Raw genomic sequence first — 21,600 nt, forward strand, 5'->3', positions numbered from 1 at the left:
AGACAAGGCTTCAAAGGAACATGCTCTTATCGACATGACACACTCTCTGCAAGGAGATTTAAGTTGGAAAAAACAGCACTGAACAAAGAAGAGGCATTTAAAGTCTGTGTTGTGAAGGCAGAAGCAGGTTAGCCTGGGAACAAATTCACATGCAAAAAGCAAACTGTACTGTTCTTATTAAAGTGACTGAAATTCACACATGAAATAGCGATAAACACAAAGTATGAATAAATGTATACACACTGATTTATGAAACTCTTTCTTTCAATTTCTGCAATAATATAACAAAAGAAAGCAACACATCTAAAAAAAGAAACAAAAAAGTTTATTAAAAAGAGAGTCCAAATAAACTATTCAGACTTAGATTTACATCAGAAAATTATCCTGTATTAGGTATTTGTGTGGCAAAAACATGTGGAAGGAGAACTGCCTATGTTTCTGAAGTGTTTGAACATGATGATAATGGTAAGGAGGTTTAGGCTACTGTATTTCAGGGTTCATAAAGTGTTTCTTTTTCAATGAGCCTGAAGTTCTTCAGTTTGGACTGAAGTTAAGATGGTGAAGTTAAGAAAATAGCCAAGGGCTTAAAGGATTAATTGGGTTCTTTTATTTATCTATTTATTTCCACTTAAGTAAAATTTGATGATGCTTGAGGGGAATTTAATGCATAAATATAGAAAATATTTAAACCTTCTGGCACCATTTCTGGATAGGAGAGGTCAATGAAACTAAATTAAAATAAACAGACCTGACTCTGTCGACCTAATGTGTTGGGATGCTAACAAACAAGCCCGGTATAGTGCAAAGATTGATTGCTGTGAGTTCTCTCTAAATGAAGCCTCTCACCTGGTAGGTAATTAGGAAGTGAGCAGATGCTGACATTGAATGCAATGAAAACCTGAGAGAGGGAGTAATTGTTTTATGTTGATTACATAGTCTATTGACAGAGAAAAGGGTCACTGTCATAGTGACCACAGGCTTGGCTAAGAGGACCTCGCAGTGTACGGCTTTTACAGTCATGCAAGCATGAGACAGTGAGGGGATCTTTAAATAGTAGTAGCTTTTTAAAAAGTAGTGCTTTTGAAAATTTAAATTATAGCTAATTTATGGCTGAAGGTTTTTCTGTTATTTTGAGGTGATGCTGTAACATCTGAACTCATATACAGCACAAAAACTGTCTTATGATGCCATTCAAATAGTATTTTAGAATAGAATTAATCTTAGGATCTAACTGTATTATATTTATTTAATTTTTCATACTTTTTTTTTTATGGATCAATCATTAAAGGTTGTTATTTAAGATGCTGAAGAAGTTAAATATCTTCTTGCAAAGAGCTTGATAATTGACAAAAGTCACTGGAGGAAACAGCTTTTTGTTTTTCTTAAATGCTAGCTCCATCTGCTGGTTATAATCCTAACATTAAACATGAATTAAATCAGGAGGCCAAGCTGAAACTCTGAGAAATAAATTAGGTAGTAATGCGTGGGAATAAAAGTTTTACAGAACAAAAAACAAGAGAGACCTCTTCCAAAGGTCGTAGCTTCCTCTCTGTGACCTACTTTCACTATCAACACAAAAGCAAAAGCCTTCAATAACACTTGCTAATCTTACGGATTAAGAGTGATAGCTCAAAGATAAATAATGATGCCCCTCTTTCTTTTAATTCCACTCAGCTACTTTTGGCTGTGCACACTGTTGCCCAGACAACCTTGTTAGACTTATAGCATCCCACTGTCTTAGCTCTGATCATCTCTTCAGTTGATTACATCCGTGCAATGACTCAGCGGACCATCCATCTCACTACAAAGAACCCAACTTTGCTTTCTTACTGTGTAGAAGATTTTTAGTGCACTCTATTTGTAAATATATTCCAGTTTTAGCGTCTGTGAAAATGCAAAACTCCATGACACATAAAAATGCTTTGGACTGCAGTGGGAAAACAAATGAACATATGATGCATTTCTTTAACTGTTAAATTATGTATATAAAACATAGGAAATGACTAATTAAATATTAGATAAATTCAACTTTCTGGCCTAAAAAATTGTCTGTATGACTTTATAATATCACAAAGTAACTTTTGAGACTTTAGTGTCACATTATTATGCTTTCATTACGTCTCTTAGTATAAAAGCCACTTTCAACACGTGAAGGTCTAAGCTTTATGTCATTTTTTTCCCCCTTTTGAGTGTGTCTTTTTTAAAGAATAACTAATGTTCGTATTTAGTCAGATGTTTGTACATGTTGTAGTTCCTTTTTAATCCATCATTTATCTACCTGGTAGGGTATGAGGCAATTTTACTGGAATGTGTTTTCATGGGCAGCTGGCTTATTAAATACTCTCTAGAGATTTGTTTTATAGACATATGGCAGTTTTTATTTCCTTCACACTCAAACATGACAACAACAGTTTTATTTGTTACTCCACAAATTTAGCTGCTGACTCAAACTAATCTAAATTTCTCACATGTGCTGTGCTGCTGTTTAGTGGGAACAAAAGACTTTTGTATCTGCAAAAGATTTTGCAGTGCTGCCCAGTTAGAGTTTGAAGCCACGCAGAAATACTTCCTGCAGCCCTTCGGCTCTTCGTTCATGTTAGAGGGGTATTCTTGAATGTGGCAGAAGTCAGAGAAACCACAGCTATGCAGCGAGCTGGGCCGTGGCTTCCATCTCGTGGCAGATCCTCCCCCTCGTCTGGAAGCTGTTGAGGTTTTCTCCAGATGTGGCTGCTTCATCTTTTTAATGATACACTGGTGCAGGCAGAGAGTAACAGTACTAAAGATTGAAAATAACAAAAACAAAAGTCTTGGTGATGCAGATCGCAACGAGAATTAATTGTATTTACTTTACCATTAGGTTACTGTCCAGAAATAAGACTTTTGTACTTTAAACAGATGAATGACATTTAGGACTTTATTGGAGACTAAATTTGCACTTTGCATCTTGAGATTAGTGAACAATCAGGAGGATTTTTTCCCACAGGCTGTTTTTCCCACAAAGAGAATGTTTAAAGTTGAGAGAAGATTATAAACAAGCAGCATTTATGCTAAAATGGATATGATGATGATGATGATGATGATGATGATGATGATGATGACAGAGGCTTTAATGTGTAGTTCAAATGTATGTATGTCTAACTATCTTTTATATTTTTCATTTAGTGTATTTTTCTTTGTCTTCATCTCAACATTCCTATCTCAGTATGTTTTCCAGAAATCTAACAGTAAAGCAGGAAATTCCATAATGAAACATCTGGAACTTACAGGCAGATTTTTCACTCACATTCACAGTTTAGAAGAAAAAAAACATTTGTTTAAATGACAGGTGGCTTTGACTTGGTCATCCTCCAGAGAGAATAGGTTGCACAGCTGTCTGGCACACATGGACACATGTAAACACGCACGTAAGCAAGAAAGACCGAGAAAGAGGCAGTAATGAATGACTGCAAACAACTTTTTTTTTTTTTTTTTTTTTTGTCCTAGTTCATTTGGACAGCTTTGGCAGTGAGCTGCTCCTGCTGTCTTTTGTATTTGCAAGTGGACCAAACAAAAGCTTATTGAGGAATCTCTGGGAAGCTCAAGCTGTTGGACAGGAATGCCCCCTCTCTTGTGCTCAAGTCTTAATCTGTCACTGGTGGGCTTGTAGCATCGGGCTGGCAGGAACTCATTCACTCTGGACCACATTTACCACAATAAAATGTATTAGCAGAACGGCGAAGTACAATAAGTTGTTGGTTTTTTCTAATGTGATTCAGATATATCAAGCTAATTGCCCTATTTAGCCATTGCATGTTCATAATAAATCCTTGTATAAACTAATTATCACTCATCGGGATGGCTGGATTTTTAGACCAAAACTGGACTTTAATATTTTTCTCTAGTAAAGCTTTAAAAGAAAAGAAAAAAAAATAAGGCAGAGGCAAAGATTCTTGTGTGTGTTTCCCCTGTAAGAAGGCGGGGTTTTCTCCCCGGGGTCTTTGGCTAAGCTGTGTTATGTAACGCATTCACAGTTTCGCATCTTGATGGGAGTTACTAGAAAGTTTAGACGGGCCGGACTTAAGTTTTTCTGTGGACATATGGAGACGATTTCCACGGTGCATCTGAAAGAAAGAAAACCGGTCTCAAAAACGTCTTTTACCTAAATGTGTGTCTTCAAATCATTAACCTAAAAGTAACTAGACTGAAGGATTTTATCTGCACTGGTTAGAATTCAAGATTGGAGATTAGTTTTGCGCCCAAGGGATAATTTTTGGAAGCAGGACTTTACATTTGACTTTGCCAGACGCACGGACATGGGCACCGGTACAAGCCGAGGGAAGAAAGTAGCACCTGTGTGCGTAAGCGAAGTGAACGTGACCAAAACAGCTTCCAAAGTCGCTTCATCCAAACAGGACAGCAATTCATTCAAGCCTCTGAAGATACAATCAGTTTTGCGCAACGCGCGTATCCGCGCGCAGCCAGAATGCCACAGCGAAGGGCACGACTCTGAGCTTTCTGGGGAGGACGATGATATTCATGGAGAACTAGACACAGTTCTGGCAGATTATGAGGAAAGAGAGAAAGCATCTGTTAAGAAAACTTCGCAAAAGAAGACTTTTATCAAATCTAAAACGTACGGACTGTGCCACTTAAACCAAGAGGACACCGAGGGCGACGACAGCTCTGCTTCTCGGCTCAGAGCTGAGGAGCCACGTGTCTTTCACTGTGTGCCAAAGGATGTAAACAAGAGAAGTAATTCTGCCTTCACGCGCTTAAGACAACACACCATTCAGAGCTCAAATCAGCACGAAGTAAGCTTTTTTATTTTTCTTCTGCTTGATATGTTGCCAGACTGTTTGGATTCATCTTGGATTCATTCACTTTTAAACTATGTTCTTTTATTACAAAGAAAAAATGTTTTTTATAAATAACTGATTTCTTGTTCAGTGAGAAAAACAATGTCCTTTCTTCACTCTGGCTTTTGTCAGTCCTTCTCCTTGACAAGAGGGACTTCGTTGGAAGTTGTTCCCACTTCCGAAAAACAAGCGTAAGTAGACAGCTCTACTAAATAATTAATTTTTAAGCTGAGTGGAGTAAAAAAAACGAGCATAGTCGGATCAAATTCTCCCTAAAGGGATCGAAATACCCGCCCATCATTGTCAGTGCAGATCAGATTTGTCAGGTGGCTGCTGGCAGGGCAAAACAATCAAGTGGCTGTCATTGTTAATCAACTCTAAAGAAACACAAGAAAAACTTCAAGACTATGTATTTAAACTTAACAACAGTGCACATTTAAAACTGGTTTTGCTCTGATTTTCATCAGCATTTTGTTAACATATTTCTCTATGCCCCAGGTCCTCTCTCACCATGCCAGTCATCCTGTATGATGGATCAGAAGAGGAACTGATGGACACAATTGAGAGAGAGTTTAGTTGACCTTTAATTCTCCAACCAAACAAATGCTCTTTCCTGTTGTCACATGGGATACAATTTGTAAAGGATTTTTTTCTTAAAGGCTGTTTTGACTAAATTCATCTACCAAAGAACACTGCATGATTTTACATTGGGTTGCCCATTTGTACATCAACATTGTTTGGATTCAACAGGTCACCCTTGACTAAGTGTTATTTAACAACATAAAGCTGTGTAACTGCAGCCATATAAGAGAAACAGATGCCAGAAGGTTCTCCCTGTGCTAACCAGGGGTGTTAACTGACGTCGGCCTCCTTGGTTTGTTATCTGCACCAGCAGGGTGTCAAGTCATCCCATCCCTCTGAGCATGCACTTATTTGTTATCCATTACTTAAATGGTTTTAACTGTTAATGATTAAATGAAGCATTCTATGACTGCTTATGTTCAGTTTTACATGGTTGTGCAGAGGAGCTCCATTCTGGCTTTTTGGCGGGGTTTTATGTAAACACTTCTTCAGTACAGAGCGGTGCTTAAAACTGTCATGCATGGCAACCCTGCAAATGTATGAGTGGGGAATGTTTATTCAAGGTTTCCTTCTTGATCATAGTTCCTGCACTTTTCCAGACTTATGAAAGAAAATTGTGGCACCAGAGAGACTTTCAGTCAAACATTCAGTCAGTTTGCCCAGCTGCATTTCTGCTGACAGGCTTCAGCCATATTTAAACATAAAAAATAAAGGCTTTCTGCCACTTAGTGGTAGAGCAGTGATAGAACATGAGCGTGATACTGAATGTGTCACATTTTTACACATTTTTGTGCTACAAATTAAACATATTCTGATAAAAAAATATATATCAGGCTATGTGTGTGTTTAACCTTTTTTTCTCCACAAAATCCCTCTGTTGAGTAATGTAGTGGTCTAAAAATCAACACAAGAGGAAAACCTTTTAATAGCTTATTTATTAATCACAGCTATTGAATGGACAGTTGAGTGCTTTGGCAAGAACTGTATAAAATAATAGATATCTTAAAAGAATAAAATAAAACATAAAATATTCCTCCCAAAGTCCCCCCAAAGTAAAAAGCATATGATAAAGCATTCTTATTCCCATTTAAGTTATTTTTAACTGTTATTCTGCTTCTTTGAAGGCCTGTAGAAGGATATTCTCCTCTGTAGTGCCTTCTGTAGCTTGGGAGGTAGAAGAGGAAGCTGATTTCTGAGCCTCTCAGAGTTTCTCACATTCTTTGCAATGTAATCCTCACAAATCCTGTCAAGGTGTAAGAAAAAAGGTGTCAGATCAGATTTCTATTTTGGGTGAGAAATTTTATAATTAAGGTAACATAACGTAAAAAACTACAAAGCTTATGAAAAACTTGGCACATCAGGGCAAGAAAAGAGGATTTTATATAACTGATAAGCAGCACACAATTCAGCAGAGTCTTGTTATTCTTAATTTCATCTGTTTGATGAGTCAGAACATGTGTCTGCTGTGTAAAAATACTTGTATTTTCTGCTCTTTCAAATAAAATCCAGCATTATAGTCTGGTAAACCAGTGTTTTTACCTAAAGAGAGGATATGGTTGCATCTGGAAAACAAGTGCTTCATTGCAGTGTCCCTGAAAAGAAACATCCACTGTCAGTCATCTGAGATCCATTTAGGACTTCAAATTATTCACAAAATTGAATTGTGTAACAACCCATCTGTTTCAGTTTCTTCATGTCTCTGTGATACTCACGGTGTCAACAAGGAGGATGTAGTCGCAACTTCCACCAAACACTATCACGTCAGAGTCTTTGCTGGCACATGCTGTGTGCCACAGCCTTAGAAAGCAGAAACACTCTTACGTTAAATAGGTTCCCAATACACAGCAGCACTTGTGAAGTCTTATTTAGAGTTATAAATGGAAACTATAAGCTGTTACCTGGGCTTATTCTTATAGGGATGCTCAAGCTCCCTCCATTTCTTTGTTTCAGCATCAAACAACCAACCATCACCTAATGAGGAAAACTATTACTGAAAAAATAACGCAACATAAAATAACCAAAGGAGGATGAAAAGGAGGGTGCATTTTCTTACTCATTGGTTTGCAGTCTACACTGAGACCTCCAAACAGGAACATGGCTGTATCTGACACTGCCGTGAGCGTATGCCATGATCTGCCCACTGGGGTGTTGGACAGTGGGATTCTGGAAAACATAACATCACTTATGAAAAGCCAAGGAATAAAGAAAATTCTTTACATAACATAGATGTTATGTGCCAAATTCTGTCTAATGGTAAATTACAGTGCCTTGCGAAAGTATTCGGCCCCCTTGAACCTTGCAACCTTTCGCCACATTTCAGGTGTCAAACATAAAGATATAAACTTTAAATTTTTAGTCAAGAATCAACAACAAGTGGGACACAATCGTGAAGTGGAACGAAATTTATTGGATAATTTAAACTTTTATAACAAATAAAAAACTGAAAAGTGGGGCGTGCAATATTATTCGGCCCCCTTGCATTAATACTTTGTAGCGCCACCATTTGCTCCAATTACAGCTGCAAGTCGCTTGGGGTATGTTTCTATCAGTTTTGCACATCGAGAGACTGAAATTCTTGCCCATTCTTCCTTGCAAAACAGCTCGAGCTCAGTGAGGTTGGATGGAGAGCGTTTGTGAACAGCAGTCTTCAGCTCTATCCACAGATTCTCGATTGGATTCAGGTCTGGACTTTGACTTGGCCATTCTAACACCTGGATACGTTTCTTTGTGAACCATTCCATTGTAGATTTGGCTTTATGTTTTGGATCATTGTCCTGTTGGAAGATAAATCTCCGTCCCAGTCTCAGGTCTTGTGCAGACTCCAACAGGTTTTCTTCCAGAATGGTCCTGTATTTGGCTCCATCCATCTTCCCGTCAATTTTAACCAACCTCCCTGTCCCTGCTGAAGAAAAGCAGGCCCAAACCATGATGCTGCCACCACCATGTTTGACAGTAGGGATGGTATGTTCAGGGTGATGAGCTGTGTTGCTTTTACGCCAAACATATCGTTTTGCATTGTGGCCAAAAAGTTCGATTTTGGTTTCATCTGACCAGAGCACCTTCTTCCACATGTTTGGTGCGTCTCCCAGGTGGCTTGTGGCAAACTTTAAACGAGACTTTTTATGGATATCTTTGAGAAATGGCTTTCTTCTTGCCACTCTTCCATAAAGGCCAGATTTGTGCAGTGTACGACTGATTGTTGTCCTATGGACAGACTCTCCCACCTCAGCTGTAGATCTCTGCAGTTCCTCCAGAGTGATCATGGGCCTCTTGGCTGCATCTCTGATCAGTTTTCTCCTTGTTTGAGACGAAAGTTTGGAGGGACGGCCGGGTCTTGGTAGATTTGCAGTGGTCTGATACTCCTTCCATTTCAATATGATTGCTTGCACAGTGCTCCTTGAGATGTTTAAAGCTTGGGAAATCTTTTTGTATCCAAATCCGGCTTTAAACTTCCCCACAACAGTATCTCGGACCTGCCTGGTGTGTTCCTTGGTCTTCATGATGCTCTCTGCGCTTTAAACAGAACCCTGAGACTATCACAGAGCAGGTGCATTTATACGGAGACTTGATTACACACAGGTGGATTCTATTTATCATCATCAGTCATTTAGGACAACATTGGATCATTCAGAGATCCTCACTGAACTTCTGGAGTGAGTTTGCTGCACTGAAAGTAAAGGGGCCGAATAATACTGCACGCCCCACTTTTCAGTTTTTTATTTGTTATAAAAGTTTAAATTATCCAATAAATTTCGTTCCACTTCACGATTGTGTCCCACTTGTTGTTGATTCTTGACTAAAAATTTAAAGTTTATATCTTTATGTTTGAAGCCTGAAATGTGGCGAAAGGTTGCAAGGTTCAAGGGGGCCGAATACTTTCGCAAGGCACTGTACATATTGGCCTACACCAGCAGGTTTTAACATACATTTCTGACCATGTCCATGATTCGAGGTCTAGACAGTGAATATCACTCGTCCTGGTTTCCTGCATTAAAAAAGAAGAGCACAAGTAACTTATAGCTGGCTTTGATCAGTGTATTAATGCACAGTGGCATAATAGTAGCAGTGCAGGCCTTTTACCATGACTCTTCCTCCACAGATGTATCCTTTGCATCCAAGTGTGGCACCAGCGTGGGCTGCCCTTGGAGCTGGAGCACGACCCTGCAAATAAAAACTGCCAAGTCAAAACACTTCCTTTACCATTTTCTGATATCATGTATTATGAAAGTGATGCACTTACATGGGTTTGTGGTTCACACCAACTGACTTGTGTGGGGTCAAATACATGAACTTCATTGTTCCATCCCCAAAACACATCTTCCACCTGAAAAGAAAAAGGTTAGGGACAAAAAACAGTCCTCTTCTTTCTTTTTTATAGATTATAACATTATTCTCATAAAATTGATGCATTCTAGACTATTATTGATCATTAATAATAATTTTATAATTATGTCAACAGATGGTGAAATTGGTCAGGGTCTTCTTTGTTGTAATAATAATAAAAAGCCAAATTCGATGTGCTGTGTTTACAGTCAATAAAAATATTACCCATGATGTTTCATCAACAATAAAGCTTCTGTTCCTGTTGTTAATATCAGTCAGCAGCTTGTGACCATATCCTCCAAAGTAGATGAGCCTGGAAAAATATCAACAAAAATAAGTGAAGTTAACATTAGGTAAACACAATTAATTGGTTTATAATGGAATTCCAAATAATTTGCTCTCATTTCCAAGTCACCACATAAGACATTTGATTAAACAGATTAACATCCTAATTCTTGCAAATATTAAAAGATGGCAAAGAAGAAACACTTCAAGAGATCTTTCAATGCCAGTCTGACATAGCAAGCACAAATATTTTTCTCCTACACACTCATTTTCAACTATATCAGTCACTGGTGCAATATTTTTTAATAAATCATTATTTTTTATTGTATTAGTTGGTGAATTTATGTATTTTCTACAAAATAATTAAATGAGTCCCTTCTATTTAACAATGCAATATTTCCAATCTCTACCATCTGAAATTTTTGTTAATAATGTTTTTAAGAATTCAACCTTTTTTCTTGGCAGCTGTAACATTAAAATTTTTCATCTATGGGATAAATTTTATCTTATTTTAAAAGAGAGATTTGTTAACCAAATTCAGAAGACACAAGTGTCAGTTTTAAATCCTCTAAATCTGATTGGTACAAAGTTGTGAGCAGTAATGATGGAACAGCAGTTTATTACAACAATGTACTGGAAGTGCAGATTTTCTTACCTTCCATTGTAAACCCAGCAGGATAGTTTATCTCGAGGTGAAGGAGAGGAACCAAACTCTTGTACGATTTTCCTCCACATATATTTACCGTCTGTCAGGTCAACACGGTACATCTGTTCAAAATCAAACATGATGGTTGGTGACTGATGATGCAACTGATACAGCTCCTGTACATATATGTAAACAGTGCAGAATCAAACTAGTTTTGAAACCTGGAAATGTGTTATTTATTCAATAATTGTATATATTTTTGTATCCCTGGGTGTAGTAGGACAGCAAGTTCAGCCATTCTCACCTGATTGGTCTGTCCATTATCGTCACAACCTCCAAATATGTACATGTGTCCATTCAGGGAGCAGCCACAGGTCCCAGACATGGATGGAGGAACTTCGCCTGTCATGTGAAACACCTTCCTTCAAAAATGAAGAAAAAGAAATGCGGATGAACAACATTCATTTCTGTCATAACACATTTTTTAACAGAAGTCACTGCGGACAACTTGAGGAAAGTGCATGTCAATACAAGCGCAGAAGGAATTTCCTTTGTGTCTTCTTACCATATACCAGCTTCTAGGTCATACTGCCAGATTTCATCACTGGGAAGGAAAACTTCCTCGTCAGCGACTGACTGTGAAGAATGAATCATATTTATTACAATGACATAAATATGGGACACAGTAATACATCTTAAATCAATCATAACAGTGTCATTGTCCCATTTATATTAAAACAACACAAAATATGATAGATGGCTGTCTGCAGCTTCCGTGTCAGCTTCATTGAGGGTTGCCAGTTGGAAAAAAAAGTCCTTTATAAACCAATGAAACTGACTTTGTAGCTGCAAACAGATTTTTTTGGTTTATATTTGGGCAATTTTGAAACATTAGTTTTTACTCTTTGATTTCAAACATGTATAACTAGAAGTTGTTTGTTTTGGCAAAAAATATCTGGTATGGGATGTTTCATATGATACATAAAGTACATAAATAACTACATAAAATCTAAACGTGTTAGTCGATTATTATTGATATATCACTGCACTCATAAGTCAGCAGCATACATATGGATCTGATTAATTTATTATTTCTCTAATGGTCTATTCACATACTTAATTATATTTTACTTTTATTCTTCTATACCAGTGGTTTCCAACCTGGGGTCCACGATCCCCCAAGGGGGTCCCCAAAGAGCAGAGGGGGTCCCTGAGGTTTTGAACATTCAGAGCCATTGTAACTAATGTCTAGACATTGTCTCTATTTTAAGAAAAAAAAGATAAGGCTACATGTTGTTAATTTAACTTAGGATAGGACTCAGCCAGAATACATCATTTATGGTGAGAATCTCACTTTTGGAAGCATAACACCAAGCATGGTTTCAGCACACAGTATACTACAGCTTATTATACTTTATTCTACAATATCTCTCACTACGTGTATGTTTTCTTAAATTCATGACAAATTTCTTCACAATTTATTTTAAAGGATTTTCAAATGAAATGACAGCACTAAAATGTCTAGTGTATTGTAACAAAGGACAATATTTTAACAAACTAATGGAAAGCGAGAACAAAAAGCTGTCATTATTACTACAGGGAAGTAAAATGTGAGATACTGCCCCCTTAAGTATGTAAGAGTCTGATGTAAGAGAAACAACCCAGTAGGAGCCTCAACATCTCAGTACAGTTCTAGGGTAAATTGTACATATTTCTCCCCACTGTGTCTGACGCACAGTTGAACTTACATAAGACGTTTGGTAACATGTTTTTACATATTTCTCACCATGTAGCCTCCCCACACATACAGCAGGTTATCCACCACCACAGCCGTGTGTCCGCTCCTTTCCCGGGCCGCCAGCTCCGAGCAGTGTCTCTCAAATGCGGAATCCATCTCTGCTCTCCTGTAAATACAAAAAGCAAACACGCCATTTAGTGGAAAATCACATATATTTATTTATTCTTAAATGTAGCTACGATAGAGTTTTACGTTAGGAGGTAAAACGGAGAGCTAAAGCCTGACAGTGGACGAGGTTTTAAACTGTCATTAGTCTGAGATAAAATACAGTTAATTAATGGGGTTTCTATTTAAATCGGTTTCCTTACAGCTAACAACACTTAATGAAAATGTAAATTGTATCCACAATGCCTAAACAAAAACACTTTATAACATACCCACAGACTACAGTACATCTCCAATTATTGTGTTTCTTTTGCTCATGCTGTCAAAATCAGAAACCTTCTGCTCCTCAGCAAAAACAGCAGATTCCTGCTCTGCCATCAGCTGTGTAAACACTTCTCGCAAACAACACACAACTTCCGCTTCGTCCCCTTTCAACATAAAACTCCCATTCAATAATCAATAAAGACGGCACAAGCTGTTTGTAATTTGCGGCGATATGGCATAATAAAAAATAATATAATATAATAATTTAAAAAAATCTGAAAATAAACCATTTTTGCTTTATCTTTAATTTATATCTTCAAAAGAAATTACTAGTTTGGATGACTGATACAAACGTTGTGCTTGAAGTTTATAATGTTATTAAGCAGTATTAAGTTGTGTTTAACTTACCAGCCAGCTACTTATGAAATGTGTGAGGAAGGTGGAAAGCACATTTTAAGTTGCAGCTCCCAGATACAACAGAGCTTTTAAACTTATTCATTTTGTTTGTACAACATTGGCTTTGATGGTATACTTGCTCAAGCTATCTGACTGTTCTGCTGCACTTTCTTTGTAAAAAAGTTTTTTTTTAATCTTTCTAATATTTGTGTTTATGTCATCTAATTTTTTTGTTGTTTGTTTGTTAATTTGACTTTTGTTTGTTTGTTTGTTTTGTTTTGGGTGGCTCTGTCATTCTGCAAAAAGAAGACTGTCAAACTGAATTGTTCAGTACAGCTGGACATGTCCAAAGCAGTGGCCTGACCTAAACTTGACTGAAGTAATTACAGCTTAATATATTTTAAAATTCCTAGAGAAACACCTTATGGAGTAACAGCTTAAATGTAATGAGTTTCCTGTGTAAATTTAGCATTAGATGTAAGCCCAGCCCCACGCTTTCACGCTTACCTAATTCATATTTAACAATATCAACACTGTTCATAGAAACCAGGAGCAACAGAAGCATCTTTGGTTCCTTATCTGCTGTCTGAATGTGACTGGCTATGCTTCCACCCTTTGCAGTTGACTTGTCTTTGCTGAAAACTTGACAATCATTTGGTCAAGTTTTTATTTTCAAACACAGTATGCTGCTAAATTTAGCAGCAAGGCACTTTCTTAAATAAAAGAAGATAAAAGTGCAAAGTACATGTGGTTTTTCAGTGTTCTGTAAGGTGCAACAATATATTTTGTTTAATAATGAAAACATGATAAACATTTTGCATTTTATTACAGCTAAGTAAGATTTTGTATGTGCATTTTATGGGAAGAGTGCCTACCATAGAATAGATTGTGAAATTTGCATATATATGTTATAATAACAGGTAATGTAATAGATCGAGAGAAAGTTTTCATAGTATATTTGGAATTGTTCCTCACTCTGCTGCATAAATAACATTTATTAAGACTATACCTTACACTGCATTTTAAGTTTGTCAAGCAACTGCTGTTATTTCTTTGAAGGTTTAAAAATATTCTCTGCTGCTTGAGAAGTTTAGGAGGGCGCAGATGAAACTGACAGGATTTTACGGTTTTTCATTTTATTTGCAATATAATCCTCATAAACCCTCTCACATTGAAGTGTCCATTTTTATTTCTAAAGTAAAGATTTTAAAAAAAATTTAAAAAAACTGAATTAGTTATTTTAAAAGTATAACTCATTACGCAAGTATACTGCTATCCTGGTGCACAGTTTCTGTGTGTGTGTACTGCTAATAAAAATACAAGAAAAGAAAACCTTCAAAATTTGGGACTTTTTTAATAAGAAAAATTGGAAATAGTTGAGCTTGTTTGAGAGAGCACAACAACAGTCAGTAAAACTATTGATTGTCATTGATGTAACTTCTCTCTTTATGTACTCTGCAGTACAATTTATCTCAAGGTGAAGGAGCACAACTAATCTTTTGTTTATCTTCCCTTTAATGTGTTTACTGTCAGCTGGGTCAAAATAACAGATTATCACTGAACTGTCCATTGTCGAAATTTTTCCACCTAAGCTGTGACTTTTTGCTTTGTCTGCATTTATTTATTTATTTATTTATTTATTTATTTATTTATTTATTTTCTCCAAGTGTAATATTTGTTTTAAAAAAAAACTAAATAGCGTTAATTCAAATAAACAAAAATACTTTTTTTAATAGTAAATTCTTTGCTACCAGCTTCTCCTCATTGGTCTGTCCATTGGCTCAACTTCCAACCATGCATCTATTTAGAAAGCATTCCCATAGTAAATAGTTTTCTTTTAAAAAGGAAAAAACAAGGTTAAATTGGAGCCCATATCATTCAGAAGCATCAGCAGTAATCTTAGGTATTTTCTAGAACCAAGACAAATGGTCCAACTGCCTTCTTTGTATGCAATTTGTAAAAACTGAGATGTGGGAGTCTGCACGAGAATCTTTATCTGCTTCTGAGATACTGAGATCAGGAACTGTGAAGTTTCAATACAACACACCTTTGCCACTGAATTTATGTTTGAGCCCCTTCTAATTAAAGCCAAAAAAATGTGTTTGATCTGTATTAAATAACTCATTCCTTAGTTGCTATCTGGGGCTTTAGCTCATTTTATGAAAAGAACATATTACAGTCGTCACCACTGATCCATGGGGGTATGAAAACTGTATTTTGTTGAACTGGTAAAACCTTTGTAAAGGGTTACATTGCTGAAATAATGGAAAAATGTTTTGTAAGTTTCTGTATTATTGCATTACAAAGAAAGTCAACCCTGGAAATGTTGTTTTTTTTTTAAATATGAAGATTTAATTTGTTGTAGTTATTGTAGAACACAACTGCGTTACCTACTTTGTCTTACAATATCAACAGCAGTTTACTAGAAAACAATACAGAATATTACAGAAGAGGGACATGTACAATAAGATTATTTAGCAGTATCACGTGACCCATGATCTTTAATGTCGTCTTAATGAATAGGAAAATTTGACACAAAATGGTCAAATCTCCCCTCTCACCACACTGCAGTTTATCATCCAAAGCTGACATTATCCTACCTCAAAAGTAAAATAGCAAATGTAGTCGTTTATTTTGAGTTCTAGTTCTGGGTTTATGTAAAGTACAGAAGAAGTTAGAGGAATTAACCACTTTATAAAAACAGATAAAGGCGTCTTCATAATTTGATTTATAAGTTCATCTATCAATATAAATATTACTAAAACCGACGCCAAGTCCATGGAGTGCGTCTTTTACAATGGGACCGCACCATTTATCCCCAACCGAGCAACTAGGTGGGCTGAGTTTTCTCTCCATTTAAAGCCGGATGACCCGCTCAGATCCGACTGCTTGCGGTGAGAACACCCCTATTAAACATGGGTGGAACAAATAAATCAGAGTGAGTTTGCAGATAAACTCAGAAAATGTTCAAACTTCATAAATAATATTAATGTTTGTTTAAGTTCAATAGATAATCGCGCATTTAAATGATTCCTCAAACAACTTCTGTCTATATTATGATTCATTGCTGCTCAAAGCAGCAGGTATTTTACTGTACATCCTTTACCCTGAAATGACTTTTATTTTTGATGGACCGCTGGGTCGGAAGTGACGCCACAAACACGGAAGTTGACTTTTAGCGCCAAAGCTTGAGCTGGGATAGAAACAATCATGGATGTTGCTCGCAAAATAAAGACAAAAGTGTCTGCTGCCTTTAAAATGAGAGGGTTTATACTGCGACCGTATGTATTGTTTTCATTGTTTCTTTGGTAAAATTTGTTTTCTAAACATTTGTTTTGCAGTCAAACGTGCCTTTTAGAAAACTTTGAACGACTCAACAGCAATTTCAAAAGCAGGAACAGACTGGGAAACTGTCTTTTGTTGTACACTATTATGGACAAGATAGTTGTGTATTATTATTATTATTATTAGTAGTAGTAGTAGTATGTGGTGGATTTTAATTGACGTGAACAAGAAAAATACTGCAGTGATTTCATTTTAATTTAACTAGTGTCAGTTCTTTGACATCGAGTACAACATTCAGACAAGTTTCCATCCTTTTAGATATGTTTTTAAAAGCCTACATTTGAAGACATTTTAGAAGCTATGAGTGCCCGTTCGTAGCAAATGTGAGCACAGGTTTTTTCTCAAGAAATGTTTTTACTAGATTACAAAACAGAAACAATATTGTCACTTATAGGATGTGAAAACTGTCTTTGATGGTCATGATGTTTTGTGCTCCAGTGAATCCAGCAAGTACCTTGTAGAGGTGTTGGAGTCTGTTGATCACGCTGAACTAGATGATGTTATTGAAAAGGTCCTGGATGCCGTGGAAAAGCAGCCATGTAAGTGCATCACTACAAGATACTGTGTAATGACTGCAGTCTGCCTAATGCAACACTATATGTGTTTAGTGCCTTGAATGTTTGCAGGCTCTGACCATCGTGTATTTTCCAACAGTGTCCTCTAGCATGATTGAGCAGTCTGTGGTGGAAAGTGCTGTGCAGGACTGTACTCAGTCTTGTGATGAAGCCATGTAAGTGGGGTTGCAACTAACTATTCTTATTAGTAATTAGCTTGTTATAGTCTGGTAAATTTATATTTGTGTGTAAAGTTGTTTTTTTTCCTTCTTCTTCTTCTTGTAAAGTTTTCAGCCAAATTGTGCAATTTTAATCTTGATGCCTTTCATTTCAATTCATGAGTTAACCTCCTGAATATATATCTTAGTAGTTGTGTATAGATGCAGATTATTCAGTAAAAGTATCTGCTGGGCATTTTTGAAAACAACAATGAAAAGTTAAGTCACCTTTAGAATGTAATACGTTGTGTATTTAGTGTGGATAAAAATGTTTGGCATCATAATGAGTAATACTGAAACCACTACTTTACATTGTTGCTTATAACTCTCTTCCAGAAATAATGTTTTCAACATCATTGGAGCCTTTGATGTGCCCAGATACATTTACAGTGTGGAGAGGAAGAAGTTTGTACCGTGAGTAAAGAGTCTGTTCATTTAGTTACTTTGGGTTTGAATCAGTACAATTAATTTTAAATGAACTGCAGCTGCTTTGACATACACTTGTATACACATGTCAACCTTAACCTGTTTTATGCAGTTATTTGCAACTGTTTTTATTGTGGCTTTTTAATGCAGCATCAGTATGACCAGCCACCCGACCCCCAGGCTGTGTGGTTTGGCCAAAGACAAAGCTGAACTCTTCAGGGAGCGCTACACAATCTTACAACAGGTCAGTAACATCCCACTCATGATGCTCAGCCCTCTCTTTTTGGTGCTTTTTCTGGTACATGTAGTTTGCCTGTTGTATTTATGTGGGCATATTATTATAGCGTACACATCGCCATGAGCTCTTCACCCCACCAGCAATAGGAGCTGCTGTTGAAGAGGGTCAAAACAAATTCCAGGTATAGAGTCCAAAAACAATGTAATTACATAATAAGTTAAGCATGTATAAAATTTTATTTTATCTTTTATGCAAATCATTTATCTACTTAATTCACTTTATTCATCTTTTTTTTTCCTGCTGGTATTTGTCTTTTCCAGCTGAGAACAATTGAAGCATTGCTTGGTAGCACTGCTAAACTGGGAGAGGTGATCGTACTGGGAATGATCACACAACTGAAAGAGGTCAGTTAAGGATGCTTGTAATTGTCAGTTTCTAAAAAGATGACAGAAAAAGTTTGCTCTGTACTGGTACTCTATATTTATTATTTGAAAACGTTTTAGTTTTCATCAAGTTTATGAAACATTTTCTGTACATTTTTTTAAGGGTAAATTTTTCCTGGAGGACCCAAGTGGAACAATACAGCTGGACATGTCCAAAGCAATATCCTTTGAACAGCTTCTGAGTTTGTCAACAAAGTGTTTTATACACATAAAATTATGATTGATTCAGTCCTTGATTCTGCTCTCACCAGTTTCATAATGGCCTGTACACAGAGTCCTGCTTTGTATTGGCTGAAGGTAAGATTAATCTTAATAACTGCTGCAGCTGAGGTACAGAAAATGAAGAATGATCAAAGCTAAATAAAATATATTTCTTAATGTCTGGTGTTAAAGAAGAACTTTGTTCTCTGTGCTGCAGGTTGGTATGAGGACTCTGTGTTCCACGTCAATGGCTTTGGGTTCCCACCAACAGAACCTTCATCCGCGACAAGGTTAGTGGAGTCAGTGGAACATTTAATGTAGAAATGAAGTTTAAATGAACATTTTCTATGTGTGTTCTTCTCAGTGTCAGCATGTTAGGAGCACCTATTCAGTGTGACACATCTAAGTCAGTTTACCATGTTGTTCTTTGAGTAGTTAAAATGCCACTGGAGTAAATGAAGTCTACTGCTTTATATCTAGTTAATGCAGTTGGCTGATGAGATCTACATTTGAGAGCTACATTTGCAGTGCTCTCAAAGCAATATGTCAGTTTAACTTTGAAGTAAAGATTAAGTGTTCATCAGAGGATGCTTCAAGTTTGCAAAATTTGTTTACATGTACAAAAGTTGCCGTTTCTTATGAAAGCACAGTAAATATTAAGTAGCTTTATTAGGCTAACTGGTATGTATTTCTGCCACCTTACACGTTAACTCTTGCGTGAATTCCAGGGCATACTATGGGAACATTAACTTCTTTGGTGGTCCATCCAACACTTCCGTGAAAGCTTCCTCCAAGCTGAAGCAGCTGGAGGAGGAAAACGAAGATGCCATGTTTGTGATTGTCTCTGATGTCTGGCTGGACAATGTGGAAGTGATGGAAAAACTCAACATCATGTTTTCTGGTGTGATATTGCAGTATTTCACATCAAGAATACATACTTGATTAAATACTTGTCCAATTGTTAAGTCTTTTTCTATTTTGTAGGATATGCTGCCATGCCTCCCACATGTTTCATTTTCTGTGGAAACTTCTCTTCTGCCCCATATGGGAAAACACAGATTAAGTCACTCAAAGGTGAGTCTTTTCTTTGATTCTTTTTTTTTAAAACTTCTTTTAAAGTAGTAATATGGAGTATAGTTTTAATTGTAAATCTGCACCAAAAAAGAGAAATGCTTATAAAAATATGACTGATTTGCCTGTAGCTACAAGCAAAGTAACATAGGACTAATAATACTTAAAAACAACCTACTAAACATACCAGAAATGCTTATCAACTTTTAATCTTTTAGAATCCCTGAAGGCTCTTGCTGATATTATATGTGCATACCCCAGCATTCACAGCAGGTAGGAAATAAAATCCCCTTTTTGTCTGTTGTGGATTGTATTTGTCTTTTGAAACTTCAGTATTTGACTTAAATGTGTTGATCCTAAACCTGCAGTAGTCGCTTTGTTTTTGTTCCTGGCCCTGAGGACCCTGGTCCAAGCACCATCCTTCCACGGTGAGCCTTCAGAGACATCTCTTCTAGATTAACTCTGAAAGATTTTGCAGATACAGCTACAGATAATTATGTTTTCCTCAGGCCTCCTTTTGGAGAACACATCACGGAGGAGTTCACGCAGCGGGTGCCATTCTCTGTGTTCACAACCAACCCATGCAGGTAAGGAATGCCACTATATGAGACGGTTACTACATGTTAAATCAAATGTTAAATTAGCCAGTTAGTGTGATATACATAAAACTAACATATGGATGTAACTAAGACTTGGAGGGTGTTGTGACTGAAATACAATAAAAAAAAAAGATCTTATTGCAATCTTGTCAGGGTTCAGTACTGCAGCCAAGAGATCGTAATTATCAGAGAAGACCTGGTCAACAAGATGTGCAGGAATTGTGTCCGATTACCCAACAATAATCTTGACATCCCAAACCATGTGAGTTCAGTTTTTGTCTAAACAAACCTGCTCATACATCAGTCATCACTAATATACAATATTATTAGTTGTCTTCAGATCTTTATCTTTCTTCATCTCTAGTTTGTCAAGACCATCCTGTCCCAGGGTCACTTGACTCCACTGCCTCTGTATGTCAGTCCTGTGTTCTGGGCCTACGACTACTCCCTGCGTGTCTATCCAGTGCCTGATGTCATTGTCTTCGCGGACAAGTACGACCCTTTCAGCATCACCAACACTGACTGTCTTTGTGTCAACCCGGTATGAAACAGAAGAAGCAAACTATAATTCATGTTGTTTTTGTTTTCTTTTTTCTTGGTATGACCTTTTTTGATTTATCACTGATATATATATATTCTTGCAGGGCTCATTCCCAAGAAGTGGTTTCTCATTTAAGGTGTACTATCCATCCAATAGAACTGTCGAGGACAGGTGGGACACATTCTTTAAGTTTTACTTCCCTGTTTGGTTTGCTCAAAATAAATATTGTGGTTAAATTCATGCTTGTTTTATTCTTTTCTTCACAGTAAACTTCAAGGACTGTAAGGAAGATAATGGATTTTGCAGGCAGTTCTGTTTCAACTTGTATACAATAACTTATCAAATAACTATATAAATCTGTTTTCTGGAATAATAAAGGTTTTATTCTGACCATAATTACTTGTTTGTCTGCAGAATTGTTTTTTGGTTTAAATAAAATGCCATAACAAAAATCAAAGAACATTACAACTTTTTTTAATTAAAAATGTTCTTTTATTTGCCACGAAGATACACCAAATTTTACAATACACAAACCTGTGTACGCCAGGCCAGAACTCTCCATTACTTTTGTACGTGAATGCACCACATTTTAAATTTTTATTCCTTTTTTATCTTTGCTATTCAAAGTCTAAATTATTAAACATTTATGTGACAATCTTGGGTTACTTTGTAAAACTGAAACTTGGCTGTTGGGAGTCCCTTAAAACACTATAGATAAAAGAAAAACCCA

At 36.6% G+C, this 21,600-nt stretch overlaps 3 protein-coding genes across 3 annotated transcripts; 2 read left to right on the plus strand and 1 right to left on the minus strand.

The window, feature by feature from the left end:
• The first annotated feature begins 4,024 nt into the window (after nt 1–4,024).
• LOC121631745 lies at nt 4,025–6,460 on the plus strand. Its single transcript, XM_041972793.1, has 3 exons — nt 4,025–4,790; nt 4,968–5,026; nt 5,334–6,460. Exons 1-3 carry the CDS (start codon nt 4,293–4,295, stop codon nt 5,413–5,415), a joined length of 639 nt encoding a protein of 212 aa, XP_041828727.1. The 5' UTR covers nt 4,025–4,292; the 3' UTR covers nt 5,416–6,460.
• On the minus strand, nt 6,337–12,976 carry LOC121631742 (kelch domain-containing protein 1-like). Its single transcript, XM_041972792.1, has 14 exons — nt 12,847–12,976; nt 12,458–12,575; nt 11,237–11,307; nt 10,976–11,093; nt 10,681–10,793; nt 9,966–10,053; nt 9,658–9,741; nt 9,498–9,578; nt 9,344–9,402; nt 7,471–7,580; nt 7,316–7,388; nt 7,130–7,214; nt 6,957–7,009; nt 6,337–6,660 (listed from the first exon to the last, which is right to left on the minus strand). The coding sequence occupies exons 2-14, from the start codon at nt 12,563–12,565 to the stop codon at nt 6,516–6,518; spliced, it is 1,188 nt and encodes a 395-aa protein (XP_041828726.1). The 5' UTR covers nt 12,566–12,575; nt 12,847–12,976; the 3' UTR covers nt 6,337–6,515.
• Nucleotides 12,977–16,402: 3,426 nt separating this feature from the next.
• On the plus strand, nt 16,403–21,269 carry pole2 (polymerase (DNA directed), epsilon 2). The gene is made up of 19 exons (XM_041972090.1): nt 16,403–16,515; nt 17,018–17,118; nt 17,234–17,309; nt 17,688–17,765; nt 17,928–18,021; nt 18,122–18,196; nt 18,336–18,419; nt 18,562–18,618; nt 18,707–18,755; nt 18,877–18,949; nt 19,388–19,560; nt 19,644–19,733; nt 19,949–20,003; nt 20,099–20,158; nt 20,240–20,317; nt 20,483–20,591; nt 20,694–20,870; nt 20,974–21,041; nt 21,137–21,269. The coding sequence occupies exons 1-19, from the start codon at nt 16,445–16,447 to the stop codon at nt 21,153–21,155; spliced, it is 1,587 nt and encodes a 528-aa protein (XP_041828024.1). The 5' UTR covers nt 16,403–16,444; the 3' UTR covers nt 21,156–21,269.
• Nucleotides 21,270–21,600: the final 331 nt, after the last annotated feature.

The sequence above is a fragment of the Melanotaenia boesemani genome, chromosome 20 (assembly GCF_017639745.1).
Source record: "Melanotaenia boesemani isolate fMelBoe1 chromosome 20, fMelBoe1.pri, whole genome shotgun sequence".
Lineage (NCBI taxonomy): Eukaryota > Metazoa > Chordata > Actinopteri > Atheriniformes > Melanotaeniidae > Melanotaenia > Melanotaenia boesemani.

Excerpts from the sequence above, each read along its gene's own strand:
- pole2 (XM_041972090.1), top strand. The coding sequence starts at position 16,445 with ATGGATGTTGCTCGCAAAATAAAGACAAAAGTGTCTGCTGCCTTTAAA. Across the intron at positions 19,734-19,948 it reads ACAGATTAAGTCACTCAAAG|AATCCCTGAAGGCTCTTGCT; the intron begins GTGAGTCTTTTC and ends TTAATCTTTTAG. Across the intron at positions 20,004-20,098 it reads TACCCCAGCATTCACAGCAG|TAGTCGCTTTGTTTTTGTTC; the intron begins GTAGGAAATAAA and ends CTAAACCTGCAG.
- LOC121631745 (XM_041972793.1), top strand. The coding sequence starts at position 4,293 with ATGGGCACCGGTACAAGCCGAGGGAAGAAAGTAGCACCTGTGTGCGTA. Across the intron at positions 4,791-4,967 it reads AGAGCTCAAATCAGCACGAA|TCCTTCTCCTTGACAAGAGG; the intron begins GTAAGCTTTTTT and ends GGCTTTTGTCAG. Across the intron at positions 5,027-5,333 it reads CCCACTTCCGAAAAACAAGC|GTCCTCTCTCACCATGCCAG; the intron begins GTAAGTAGACAG and ends TCTATGCCCCAG.
- LOC121631742 (XM_041972792.1), bottom strand. The coding sequence starts at position 12,565 with ATGGATTCCGCATTTGAGAGACACTGCTCGGAGCTGGCGGCCCGGGAA. Across the intron at positions 9,579-9,657 it reads GGTGTGAACCACAAACCCAT|GGTCGTGCTCCAGCTCCAAG; the intron begins GTAAGTGCATCA and ends TTTTATTTGCAG. Across the intron at positions 7,581-9,343 it reads TCATGGACATGGTCAGAAAT|AATCCCACTGTCCAACACCC; the intron begins GTATGTTAAAAC and ends TATGTTTTCCAG.